This window comes from Siniperca chuatsi, linkage group LG13, assembly GCF_020085105.1.
Source record: "Siniperca chuatsi isolate FFG_IHB_CAS linkage group LG13, ASM2008510v1, whole genome shotgun sequence".
NCBI classification, from domain to species: domain Eukaryota; kingdom Metazoa; phylum Chordata; class Actinopteri; order Centrarchiformes; family Sinipercidae; genus Siniperca; species Siniperca chuatsi.
In genome coordinates this window covers 21,068,977-21,082,788 of record NC_058054.1, presented here as the reverse complement: position 1 = coordinate 21,082,788, position 13,812 = coordinate 21,068,977, and the positions used below count along the sequence as shown (strand labels likewise).

The window sequence follows — 13,812 nt, the reverse complement described above, 5'->3', positions numbered from 1 at the left end:
AAAAAGCTGAGGCCTTCATTACAGCTGTGGTATTACACACAAACGTTTCTAAAGCATTCCAGCGCTGGATTTCCACTTCAGGGTGTCAAATACTTCCAAATGGGTGTTGCACGGCCGTGTTGTGAGGACAACATGTCATCTCAAGAGTGTTGACCTCAGGCAGCTCTGGTTCTCCCAGGCTGTCTGGGGCTGTTAACTTATTTATAGTTGGCTTGAGGAGAACATTTTGAATAATACAATGGCGGAGGCCAGACAGACTGGACTGCAGCTGTAAAGAGCCTTCAGTCATTAGTGCAGCTTCACATTTACCTATGAGGCCTATGAGAGTGAACCACAGAATATAACGAATATATTTCCTGCGCAGGAAGGTTATCGTGCAACTTAAACACTTGCACAAGCAAAGATCAAGTGGCCACATTATTAGCATGACTGGCCTATACGATTTAGGGCTAAAATCTATATCATGGTACATTTACATTGATAACAATAAATGCAATGACCTTTTTTTAATTCGTCAATGCATTATATTTCCTTCCATGTGTTTGTCCTTAATACAGATATGACCAGTTTAGAATTCTGGACATTTGGACTATACTGTGAGCTGATTGGTTAATTAAGATATTGAAAATATATATATATATTATATTATAATATGATATATATATTCAATATCTTAATTGAATGATGAATGAAAGTGCTGGTTACCGGTTACTATGGTTATAAATGATAAGCAATTAATATGACAATATTACCATGAAACTAAAGTACTGAAAAGTGTGTGAGTGTTACTATGTTACATAGTGACAAGCATAGAAATATAAAAATATTATTTGTTGGAGCTATTACCACTTTGATGAGGCTATATGAGATTTGAACTATTTATTGGAATCTGCCACATAATAATAGGATTAGAACTAAGTTATTGTTTAGCTCTATAAGTCAATATTAATTATTTGTACTTCCCAGCATATACAGTTTACAATATAACAATGACCTAATTATAGGTAGTATATGTTGGCTAACCATATGTATATCTATTTTGATACCCACTTGCGCCTGCACATTATGTTTGTGTTTGCTTATCTTTGTTGTATTTGTTCCTGTGCACTGTGTGTTTGGCCCTGTGTGTATCGAGAGCTACTGAAAACCCGCAGTCATAGCTCTTGCATGTGTCATACTTGGCCAATAAAGTTGATTGTGTTTCTAAGAACACATCCTCCTAAGTTCTCTGCAAGAAGAAAAAAAAAAGGCACTTCAAAAACAGGCACATTTGTAGAAAGATTTTTTTTTTTTTTTAATGTGTTGTTCTTTACAACAAAAGAGCTCCTGGTGCAGGTAGGTATGACCTCATTTTCTTTCTTCTATCTTTAACCCTTAACTACTTTACCGGCCAACGGCACTGGCTTTCTGAACTGTTATAACTGCATTTACTGTAGCCTACAGAGACACTGACGATTTCGAGTCCCTGCATTTTGTATAATGAAGTAGGCTAAGCGTTTTAATTCGCTCTTATTGATCTGTGAAACCTTCTGTAAGCAATATGTTCCTTACCAAAAACATCTTACTGAAAGAATAATGATTTGCTGTCACGTGTTACTCAAGGCTAAACTCTACACGCCATCTGGAGCAGCCCTCGCTTTAGGATGAGTAACTTACAATTGAGCGGGTAACTAAATATTCAAAAACACTACGTAATCCCAGAGTACATTGCTTCACTGTCTGCATTACCTAATCCCATAAACCATCGCGGGGGGGCGGAGATATGGCTAGTTGTCAGAGCAACTTGCATGTCATTAGACATACCCCGCCCATCAAATCATCTCAAGCCAATCAGACGCCGTAGAAATGACATCATTGTTATTTTCAGTAGAGCTGCAGCTTAGAGGTGGATAAAGTTCGTCTCCACGTTGGAAGTGATAGAAAGTATTATCCCTATTCAGGCTGTTTCTAGATTTTGGGAAGGAGGATAAATCAAAGAGGATACTTCAGGTGTAAAAACACCGAGGCTCGGCGGCGGGGGAACTGCGTGGTTCGTTGATGATCGGACGGTTCACAAGAGAAAAGTTTTCTCAGGACGCGAAGTTGTCAAGTGAGTTGAACTTCAACAATAGGCGGACTCTGTCACAAAAAGTAGAGAGAAAGGGAGTCACGGGACATATGTAACCAGTCGACCTTGTTTTTTTTGTTTTTCTTTTTAAAAGAATAGACCTCCATCAAGGTGATAAAAACTTTATGTCCAGAAAAATGGAAGCGACATTTTACGACGAAGCCGTCAATGCCTCCAACTCTCAGCATGACGGGACGACCGTGTATGGGTTCAACCCCAAAACCCTCAAACAGACCATGACTCTAAACCTAAACGACCCGAAAAACTTCAAACCCCAGCTGAGCTCCAAGGCCCTGGACATCCTGACGTCCCCTGATGTCGGGTTGCTGAAGCTGGCCTCGCCTGAACTGGAGAGATTAATCATCCAGTCCTGCAGTGGGCTGACGACTCCTACCCCGACCCAGTTCGCCTGTCCCAAGAACATCACCGACGAGCAGGAGGGGTTTGCTGAGGGGTTTGTGAGGGCACTGGCTGAGCTCCACTACCATCAGCAGGGACCCGCACAGACCGGCGCGACCAACAGCATGCTATCCGGCTCTGCTGCGTCTGAGGGCGGAGGGATTCCCTACAGCTGCACGGTGCGCACCGATCCGCCGGAGTACACAAACTTGGGCACTTTCAGCCGGGTTGTGGGCTCTGCGTCTGCACCTGCCAGCGAGAGGCACCCATCTATGAGTTACCCGTCCGCCCCACCGCAGTCCCACAACCACATGGACCACCAGCGGCTACACGCGCTCAAAGAGGAGCCGCAGACGGTGCCCGAGATGTCCGGCGACACCCCGCCGCTCTCCCCCATCAACATGGAGAACCAGGAGCGCATCAAAGCGGAGCGGAAGCGCATGCGGAACAGGGTGGCCGCGTCCAAATGCCGGAAAAGGAAGCTGGAGAGGATCTCCCGGCTGGAGGATAGGGTCAAAAACCTGAAGAGCCAAAACACGGAGCTGGTTTCCTCTGCCAACGTCCTCCGGGACGAGCTGGCTCTGCTCAAGCAAAAGGTCATGGACCACGTTAACAGCGGCTGCCAGCTCATTTTGACGCAGCAGCTCCAAACTTTCTAGACTGCCAAGGGGAAAGAACCAAGGGACATTTCTTGGGGACCAAATGCAGCTTAAAGTGGTCAGTTCAGCCTGGCGGGGGGGAGTCCCGGAGTCTCATTTCCACCAAATTATCCGCTCAGGCTGCGTCCACTAAGTTTCCGCAGTAATTAGTCAGTATGATTAAATATTACAGAGCAGAGGCCACCACACTTTCTGCACAGACACACAGCTCAGAGGGAACATTTGCTCCAAACACCCCTCTGATGTGACTTGTAAGATATTTCTGGCAATGTAGTGTCCCTCCTCCTCCTCCAATTCAAAACTACAAGATCAAATGTATATTCAGTCAAGCCAAGGTAGCATGGCATGTGTCCATACCTGAAGCTCATTTCAAATTGATGAAGTCTCATGCAGTCTCGCGCCCTGACAGACAGCCAGAGCCTGTTTGGGATCAAATTGCAAATGGACAGAAACACAATGTGAACGAGGCCTTGCCTGGCAAATCTCCCACTATGTCAAGTAGCAATGTATGCATATAGACTTGAGTCAAGCACTGAGTATCCCACCAGCGACTATACAGTATGTACAGAGTAACACTAACAAACAAAAATGTTTCACACCTTTACGCAAGGACTCTTATAGGTGTGTGTGTGTGTGTGTAGCGTTTACTGAAAAAAAAAACTGCCTTACTTTCTTAATCCTTATGTTCATACAAGTTTGTGATAAAAGATGTAGGCTAACTAATGTTCGACCCGAAATAACACTTTGTAATAATATTTGTACGCTGTATTTTGAGCACTTCGGAACTGTACATATGTCAAAATAAAATGTTGGACACGCGTGATGTGTGAGTACTTTGTGCCTACTGAATAATTAACCATTGATCGCAGCCTCGCGGTGCATTACATTAAGTGTTTTTGCTATCGAAGGAACTGGGACGGACGGGAAATTGAGTCACCAGTGCAGTGTGTGGCGCATGTAATGGTTGGTGAATCTACGCGGCCGCCCATTGGACAGTGAGGTGTCGGAAGTGAGCCGCAGGCAGCCAAATATGGCAAGAGGTCTTCAATGCGCACTGGGACGGGTGTGTGTGTGTGAGAGAATCACCGTCCTCCCACTACAGCTGGTGACTCTCAGAAAAAAAAAACCCAATGAGGCATAAGCAGATCTGTTTACACTCCGCGAGAGTGTGTTGAGGGACAAAAGAAATATTTTGATGTAAGGAATATTTTCAATCTATTAGCAAGTGGACAACTTGTACAAAAAAAAATAATTGCATTTTTATTTATTTTGTGAACAACTGTCTGCAATATAAATTACAAACAAGCTTGGTGTAGAAAAAGGTGCAAATGTATACACATTTTCAGCCTGAACTAGATGCTGCGCACAAACATGGCGGACAGACATTCAAGTGCACAGAGACAATTCAGCTTAATCTGCACACACATTGTGGACCACCAACGCTGATGGATACTCACTGGCCTTAAACCAGACACCAGTAAATGCTTTAGGAATACTAAGGAGACCATTTCAAGGTACGTTCCCGGGGGAGGCACACAGGAGGCGGCTGTCCGGCAGATTTTAAGACCCCACACACCCACAGTAAACCCACACAGGTGTTTTCACTTATTGCTTGATTAGACCTCTCCTCAGGATCCTGTAGACTGGGCTTGTTTGACATTTTTGTTGCACCTGTTAAAGCAGGACAACTTCCATCTTTATCTCTTTTTTGTGTGCGTGTGTGTGTGTGTGATTATGTTTTGGGCTTTGTGCCTTTATTTGATAGGAACAGCTGAAGAGAGACAGGAAATGTAGGTGAGAACAGCAGCAATGGGCCGTGGGCTGGATTCAAACCTGTGCTGATGCCATAATCATCGTAGTGGTGCCCCCAACTTCAATCTGAGATGAGGTCTAAATCGGGCAGATTAAATGAAAACACCTGTGTGCAACATTTACGCCCTTTTAAATATTTAAACTCTTACATGTAGTATGTTGAGCCCTGGTCATGTGCACAATGCTACACGATCAGATAAGACTGCTGTATATTCTCAGGATGTTTATTTAACAGTTGTGGTGCAGATCTGACAACATGAACAAGCTTCTTACCCAACACATACCTAAACATTAACACTGCAACCTGGTCCCGAACCTTACTTTCCTGTCCAGTGCTCGTAGCTGCTGGTATATCCTAAACACTTATATTTTACCACCAAATTAGATCCTCACTTTATAACAGAAGTTCCAAATGATGGTTGGCCGACTCCCAAAATGGCTGGTGGAACAGACAAAAATAAAGCAGCTACAGTGCTAATTTGCCAGCTATTGGCTGGTGTCTGGAGTTGACTGCCCACTGTGTGTCCATTGGCCAACTGTTTTGTTTCATCTTGCTCCACTCATGCTTTATCTTTTTGTGCAACGGGGGTGTGCTTTTCCAGGTATTATAAAAAAAAAAAAAAAAGGTATTCAGTTTATCTGGACACACTGTTCCCTATCCATTTCCGTGCGGGGATTATTTTTGCATTTGGTTCCTGACGATACGCACAGCTTATATACAGTCCTGTGTCAGCGGTTCTCAGCTGACGAGCACGCCCTCTTTTGCAGCGAGGCGCTGCCGGTGTACGCGGTCCTGCTCTAGTTCTTCATGGCTGGGGTGCCAGAGCCGTGACAGGATGCGTTCCATGTTCAGGGCATACATGGTGTGCGAGGGCATCACACCATGGTGAACCTGTATCAGACAAATGTTTCAGGAAGATATTCAAGCATCTAAACCTCTGATGGTTAAATGAGGGCTGGCCAAAAGTACTAATGGGAACAAATTCAGCGATAAGCAGCAAACAGAGGTCCAATCACAGTTCACCAATATGACCAATGAAAACATTTTAAAATATCTGACAACAAACCAGCGATTAAGTACTATAAACAAGGTTATTAAAGCTCATTTACTTCTGGCTAACTAACGCTCTTAGATCATGAATAATGAGGTAATGTCTAAATATCTTTGTATGAAGCTTCCGTTTTTAGGATAAGGTCTCTGGATTTAGTTATTCAATTATAGACTAGGGTTGCACCTAACGATTATTTTCTTGATAAATCATTTAGTCCATAAATTGTCACAAAATTATGAAAGATTACAATTTCCTCTTCAAATAGCTTGTTTTGCCCAACCAACTTAACTTAAGATTGAAGTGATTAATTTACTGTTACTTAAGACCAAGAAAAGCAGCAGATTCTGCTTGAAAAATGACAAATGATTACATCGACTGATCTTCTCAGCTCTATTATGCCCACTTCTGTCAATTACACCCAAGTTTTGAATATAACTTGGGTGTGATGCTAGATAATTTCAAAAGAGATTAAAGAAAATCCTATGCAACTAATTCCAAGGTACAAAACGGCATCAAATTTTACAGGGTCAGAGTTGGTACACGACCATGTTCACCAAATCTGACCACTGCGGCGCAATGCACTTGCAAATACACATTTGTCCACATGCTTGGGAATATCAAAAATCCATTTGATAAGTATATTTGGGTTGTTTCAAATACTAGGTGCTACATTTGTTGAAGGTCCTGGAATTGGGAACACACATGAGCACATTTCTCTTACCTGTAAAGCCTCCAGAAGATCAAGCATGCTGATTGGCGGGAGGGGGGCGGGGAGCATTTCAGCAGAACAAGCCAACAAGTGAACAGCTTGCTGCTCGGCCTCATCTGGTGACACTTGAGGTGGTGGGCCAGCAGGAAGAGAAGCACTTGGAGGGGGACTGAAAGAAAGAGAAAGTAAAAATCACTAGAGACTGAAAAATGTGATCAGTATTAATACTACCCTTTAATCACAACAACAGAAACAATGGTTAACTGTACAGACTATTGTATGAATAGCAAAGCAAAATAACATTAACAAAGTATTAACTTTCAGAGCAGCAAAAGTATTTATGTCTACATTGACTTCTTTTTCTCATATAAACCTGCACAATGTTTATCAGTTAGTAAGAGCTAACACAGTTGTCCCTACCATTCAGTAACACTGTGGTAAGCAGCAAGGCTGTTTTTCAGATAAGGCTGCGGCGTGACATCACTGCCAAAGGCATAAGGGAAATGACCATCTCGTAACCGATACGCCTTCCTCCGGGTGATTACAGCAGTCAGGACGTCTTTCAAGTGATGCTGAAATAAATCAGAGCACTAAGTCAAGCTTTTCTCCTGGCACACAGCTGTCAGTCATACTTCAGTCAATAAGCGGTACAGAAAATAAATCTCTCCATTCATTTTAAGCCTCTGCATGGATGTTAAAACACAGAATGCCAAAATGAAACAACCACCATTCTCTCATTTTCTATGAGTTTGTACTTAAGTTAGACATAATTAAAGACATTTGCTTACAGAATGATTCATTTCTTGAGGACAGAATTAATTACACTTTTATGAATTTCAAGAACAAAACTGATACATGGAGTTCTGGAGAGAACCTGTTAAATCTATCCTCTGCTAAAGCATTACATTGCACTGCAGGTGTATTAGGCTTGGGCAGTATCTATTTTTTCATACCTTCCTGACATTTCACTGGGGTACACAGTTATATATATATATATATATATATATGACGGTATTTGTGTAAAAGGGAATCATCACTCGCCTGACGAAGGACATCCTGGACATCTGTCATTTTTAAATAGTCAACGTATCAAGAACAGCATCCTTTAGATATTGTAATTGTTGTCAATTTCACTGCGCTTTTTGTGCTTTTATTAGGTAATATATATATATATAACTTTCTGTAGAGATTAATCAAAAGTCGGTATGGCCCAGTTATGTGCAGGGTACACAGTACTAGACCATCCACAGTACTGAACTGTAGGTTGAGTATGACCAGCTCCAGCATTATTAAAAGAACTGTGGACCGACTGAACGGTTACACACGCACATACACCTTTACATAGCCATATGTGTGCATACACACACCGTCATCAAATCCCCTATACACAAAACCATGTGCACACAATTACTCATACACCAATAGAGGGTATCATACCCTGTACAGATTGTGGTAATTGCAAAGATTGCTACAAACCTCAACAGCATAAATCATGGTGCTGACAGCATCGTCTGTTATGTTATCCAGGCCCAGCTCAAAGGCCGTCACCATCATGCGGGCCTCCAGCTGGCCCCGGGTGGGCAACAGCAGAGTGTGGGCACTGAGACGCAGCTCCTCCTCCTCACCTCCCACCTCCCGTGGACTGAAAGGCTGGGCGGCGCTAAGAGGGTTCTGAGGCTGGAAACGATGCTGAAGGCGCAAACAAGACATGCAAACATCCAAATGATACAGCGAGTCAATTGTTGGAGCACCTGGTGGTTAATTAGATGCCACTAACCTTAAAAAATATTTACACCCAGCCATTAATTGGGCAGTTATCTTATTTGAATATGTCAACATTTAGCAGCGCTGTTGTTAACTTGAACATACCCAGCCTCTGCTGGGATGACTATGCGAATAAGTACTTACATCAAATTTCTGTCTAGAAGAACATTTCTTCTTCCCTTTTGGTTTGCCAGGCTTTGAAGCAGAGCCACATTGCCACTGCAATGGCCCTGCGCCCTCTAGAGGACAGTAAAAGAACACAACACGAGATGCATTGAAGAAACAAAAATGGAGATGCCATTTAAAAGAATATCAGGGCTCCAGACTAACTTTTTCCATCACCGTCCCTCAATACAATTTTAACCATCTCGAAGTGAATGTAAACCGTCCCAAAAATCAAAATTTCTTTACTTTGTTAGTATCATCTAAAGTTGTTAGTGGCATAATAAAAAAAACACCATTAAAATGTTGCGGAAATAAATAATTAGATGTATTTTATTCCATTCAAATAAATAGGTTTAAAACAAAACCTGAAAAAAATATCTGTCGACATTGTTGTTTGTTTTGTCAGCTGACAAGGTGGTTGCCAACAGATTATGGTACTGCACATTCGAAAGAAACATAGCTTTAATATAAACCCAAGCACACGTGCAGTTTCAGAGAAAACGAATGATTTAACAAATCTTACCTGGTGTGGAGACGATGATCTGGCAGCGTGTGAGAATGGCCAGGAGAAAATCATTGTGAACATGGACTACAGAGGGAAAAGGAGGGAAATAAGCAACAGTTTTTCAGATAGCATCAATTTTTCAACATTAACAATATAAAGCATTTTTTTCTTGCTTAAGTTCAGAATCAGCTTTATTTGCCAGGTATGTGTACACATACATGGAATTTGACTCCGGTTTTTCGTTGCTCTCAATGTACATACAAAGAAATAGACATAAATTACAGCTGACAACAAGGTAAACAAACATTAAGCTACTATGTGCAAGATATATATTTAAGATATATATTTAAAAGTACAAAAAAAAAACAACAGTAACATTTGTAAACAGTAAGACAATTAATGCAATGGTGCAGAGTGCAAATGGTGCTGAATTAAATATGATAATGTAACAGGTTGCTTTATATACATGAGGCAGGTGGATATGACAGTAACTAACCATTGTCCTGTGCCAACAGACGACGTGCCTCAATGTCAAACTCCTCCTTGCTAATCTTTTGTTTGAACCATAGCTTCAGGTTTGCCCAGTAACTGCATGGAGAGACAACCAACAGAAAACATCAATACAGGACAAACCTTACTCCAGGAGTTAAGGTGCATTTACAACATTGCTTTCATTTCATAAACAAACCTATGATGGACATAATGTGGCCTTCGGATCTCATTATGTCTTCAAACGTTTAGATTTAAGAGCATCAACAGCTTAAAACAAGTAACGCTACCTAATGAAAAATTAATAAAACAATTCGCTTTTTTTCTCTTTCCCTCTTTTATCTTCTTTTCACTTAATGCTAACTGAAGCTACACATCCAAATTTATTTAAACTGTATTCATACAAACCTATAATAACAGATGTAGCTTATGAGTAATAACGTCATACTTCACGTTTGCTGTTTGTATCACTTCCTCCCGGGAGCACATAATAAATACTCAGTAACTGCAAAAAAAGATTGGCTCATTGCTGACGAGAAATGCTGCAAACATTAGCAAGTGCTAGCAAGCTGCTAATTTGCGCATAGCTAGCTAATGGCTAAATTACTTTGCATTTCAGCGGCAAACCAAGGGATGGGGTAGAAAAGCAACTCCACAAACTCAAAACACACACAAACAACATTTTACTTACTGCTTGACATTATCGCCTATTGCATCGGTTAAATTTTTCTTTGCAATCTCAAGCTCGCTAGCGTGAGCTGCCATGGCGTTCATCAAGTGCTACAAGGACGTCATCATCCTGCGACATGTTTTCCTTTTTTTTTGTAGGTCTATATAAACTTTATCGTAGCAAGTAAGCTTTCATTAACAGGATAAAAAATATTACTTGACAATGAATCCTACAGAACAAGTTTATTATCATTAACGTTACCTAACAATACTTAAATAATACTTATTTAATACAAATATTAAAAAAAAGAATGCTAATAAATAACAGCTGTGGGGGCGCAGTAAAATTCAAACAAATGGCTTCTTCCAGAAAATGTTAATTTCGATCAAATCTTCACACAAATGCTTAGCAGATAGATATTTTTTTAACAAACATGCATTTTAATTTCAGTCGGACTATCTTTCTTGAGATGCCTTATTTTAAATAAAACTAATTGTTCTTCTTTCCTTGGTCCACATCAGAGCACATTTGAGAGTGAAATGCTTATGAAGGGTGTCAGGCATGTGTACAAGTGCTTTTCATCTATGACAAACCACTCATCCTAAGTTGTCTGTTATACCTGTCTTGTCATCTGCCACAGAGTGAATACCTTGGAGTGGTTAGGTAGTAAAACCACTCCACCACTAGATGGTATCATAGTATGATTTAAATTCTGCAAAGCCCAGTCCACTTTCACCTTGGTGCAGAAGAGCTGAGTAAAAAGAGGAATTGGACCAGTGCATTTGAACTTTTACATGCTTTATCAAAGGGTCTGTACACATCACAGTAGCAAGGTGAAGGTGCATTTTACCCCAAAAATGTAGTGCAGCATCATGTTCCATTCCAAGGCACAAAGGGCTTATATGCCTTTTGCAAGCCGCAAGTCGTCTGTTTTGTTGCTCATTATTTTTAAGATTCAGCATGTTTAGTTCCAAAACATGATATGAGCTGATAAGGGCTCAGTGGAGCCTGCGGTGATGTGTACGGCTGCGGGGTCGATGTGCAAGTCTGATCGATGCCAAGAATGCCACCAGAGGAAACCTTTTGCAACAAAAAGTAAATCTAAAAGTTTAATTTGTCCCTCTTCCCAGCTCTAGGAATGTATTATTAATGTTGATTTTTAATGATCTTCCAACTTTTTACTGCTCAGTAAAGTTGATGTAAAGGGGACTTTTTGGTCCACCAACTCCAGAAATACTACTTTTAATGATCTCAGTAACCTCCTTCCAACAACAACGCCAGCTGGCAGAATCTTAGTTTTAATAAAATTGGAGAAAGCTGTCATTTAAAAAAAAGTATCACAATCCATTTTAACCACTAAAATTCCTGCCCCATTCAAAAGTCACTCACATCTGCAGCTACTTTAGAATGCAGCAGCTAAAATGTAAACAACTGCTAAATGAAAAGATCAGACATTATATTTCCTGTTCTATCATCTAACCGTCGTAGTAGCGTTACCAGTTAAATTCAGAACTGGTGGAAAAAATGTACTAATCACATTTAAAGCACATCTAGGTTTTGGCTATAGCAGGACTTTAATTTCATTTGACTATCCCTTGGTGTGGGCTCAGTTTAGCTTGAGACATCAAGTCATGAATACTTACAATCTTTAATTTATGTAAAGACTAGCTATTTTCCTCTTTTTGTATCATTTTTGTGCTATTATTTCTGACAGTTCTTTCTATTGAACGTGATTTTGGATTATTTTTTCAATAAAAGTGACGCTGCAAACTATTTTCTTTGTTGTTGTTTTAAATTTATATGTAGAATGTGTTGTTAGCAGCTAAAAGAAAAGACCAGAATTGGTTCTACTGCTCTTTTTTTAATCCTCCACTGGACTGGATGTAAAACATTTCTGTGGTTCATGCCTCTCTTGAGCAGGTTTAGGCTGGGGGGCCCTTTTGTTTCTCACTGTTTTAACTAGGGTGTAAAAACAGTTGAGTAGTCAGGGCGATCGCTCCTTTGGCTCTGTCTCCCCAGGCGGTCATGAAGCCTTAAACAGACCTCCATGACTCACACCATTCATCGCAATAAGTGAAATTGTATATCCAGAATACATACAGTTAACAGTCACACTGTAGACTATTAGTGGGCCCTCCAGTTCAGTGACTAATGCTGACTCCACAGTGCTCTGAGATCATACTTCTCTACAAAGGAGATCCATTTGATAAGGGGTTTCAAGGTTTGAGTCTAGAATAAACACGCCTTTCATGCCAAGCACATGAACGATGAAAACCACGTGAATTTTTGGTCACTAATAGATGTATTTAACAGACTACATATCTGCTAATAGGCAGCTGAAACTCGAGGAGCGCACTTCTCATGGCTCAAATGTTCCGTTGTTTGTTATCTCTGGGTTGCGATCGTTGCTTAGATTGACTTCTTTCTGTCAAAAAGAACCTAATTAAAATAAATCTAATTTCCACAATCTCAGCACACGCTTGTGTGCTTCACAGCTAAATGAAATATCAGTCTACTGTATGTTGTAGACTAATAAGGGAGAGTGGAAACTGCAGCTGCAGCTCAGTGAGCCTTCCCAGATCCCTCCAAATGATCATCCATCTTAAACAAGTGTCTGTTAAGCTTTAAATCAAAAGGGCACTTAGGAACAGACTTAGTTATGGAGGGCAAAAATTAGTCATGGTGCTTATTTTCAAAGAAAACAAGTCCACATCCTCTCTGTTGATTTGCTGGGTGACACTAACTGAGCTTTTGAGGCCTAATGAGTCACTCTCACGGACATTCCCCCAACAGCAGATGTCTTTCAGCAAACAGCAGTCGAGCCAGCTTCTTCCAGAAATCTTCCGAGCCTGGTGCCATTTTGGTGGTGAAATTCATAGACAGCGAAGCTTCACTCAGTGACAAAGAGGGCTTTTAACCTGCAGCGGTTCTCAGAGGACCACACTGCAGCAGTGCTCGGCCGTCCCCAGTCTGTAGGCCAGGTATTCGAGGTGGTAAAGGCCCGAGTGTGGTCCCCTCGCCAGAGCCAAGGATGTCACCTTCTCTGTTCCAACGTCTGACTGCGCAGGAGTTTGGTTTTTGTGGGCTAATCATGCATTTCCATACCCCCATGAGGCTGTTTAAAATGTGAGGGTTCAGTGTGTGGTGGGCAGAGTTATTGGAAGACTTCAGTTACCGCTGCTGTGGTGACAGAGTATCCCACACTCGCAGTCTGTGGGGCTGTTAGGCTTGACGTTTGAGAGGCAGACTTGTGACAGGAAGGTGGCCCTGTCACAAAACGGTGTTGGATTTAAAGAACAAGTGTGCTCAGATGGTTGGCTGTTCAATAAAACCCTCGGAAGAGAGTTTCTGAGCCTGCACTTGATGTTTTCAGCTGTGTACAAAACAAAAGAACTTGTGTGGGTTGATGGGGCACATTCTCATATACATACACTTAGATTGGATTTGTGCTTAAACTAAATAGTTCGACATTTTGGGAAGT

At 41.3% G+C, this 13,812-nt stretch overlaps 2 protein-coding genes across 3 annotated transcripts; one reads left to right on the top strand and one right to left on the bottom strand.

Annotated features, from left to right (window-relative positions):
• The first annotated feature begins 1,330 nt into the window (after nt 1–1,330).
• On the top strand, nt 1,331–3,988 carry LOC122887568 (transcription factor AP-1-like). Of its 2 annotated transcripts, none has more exons than XM_044220896.1 (2): nt 1,331–2,089; nt 2,207–3,988. In XM_044220896.1, the coding sequence occupies exons 1-2, from the start codon at nt 2,038–2,040 to the stop codon at nt 3,163–3,165; spliced, it is 1,011 nt and encodes a 336-aa protein (XP_044076831.1). In that variant the 5' UTR covers nt 1,331–2,037; the 3' UTR covers nt 3,166–3,988. The 2 variants fall into 2 exon arrangements, with proteins under 2 accessions (XP_044076831.1, XP_044076832.1); XM_044220897.1 differs by having other exon boundaries at nt 2,202–3,988.
• Nucleotides 3,989–4,412: 424 nt separating this feature from the next.
• tada1 (transcriptional adaptor 1) lies at nt 4,413–10,505 on the bottom strand. Its single transcript, XM_044220895.1, has 8 exons — nt 10,353–10,505; nt 9,669–9,760; nt 9,191–9,256; nt 8,647–8,741; nt 8,215–8,427; nt 7,159–7,310; nt 6,751–6,907; nt 4,413–5,869 (listed from the first exon to the last, which is right to left on the bottom strand). The coding sequence occupies exons 1-8, from the start codon at nt 10,433–10,435 to the stop codon at nt 5,717–5,719; spliced, it is 1,011 nt and encodes a 336-aa protein (XP_044076830.1). The 5' UTR covers nt 10,436–10,505; the 3' UTR covers nt 4,413–5,716.
• Nucleotides 10,506–13,812: the final 3,307 nt, after the last annotated feature.

Coding starts and splice junctions, on each gene's coding strand:
- LOC122887568 (XM_044220896.1), top strand. CDS start 2,038: ATGATCGGACGGTTCACAAGAGAAAAGTTTTCTCAGGACGCGAAGTTG. Junction 2,090..2,206: donor TCAGGACGCGAAGTTGTCAA/GTGAGTTGAACT, acceptor TTAAAAGAATAG/ACCTCCATCAAGGTGATAAA.
- tada1 (XM_044220895.1), bottom strand. CDS start 10,435: ATGAACGCCATGGCAGCTCACGCTAGCGAGCTTGAGATTGCAAAGAAA. Junction 9,761..10,352: donor ATAGGCGATAATGTCAAGCA/GTAAGTAAAATG, acceptor CTCTCCATGCAG/TTACTGGGCAAACCTGAAGC. Junction 9,257..9,668: donor TCTGTTGGCACAGGACAATG/GTTAGTTACTGT, acceptor TTCCCTCTGTAG/TCCATGTTCACAATGATTTT.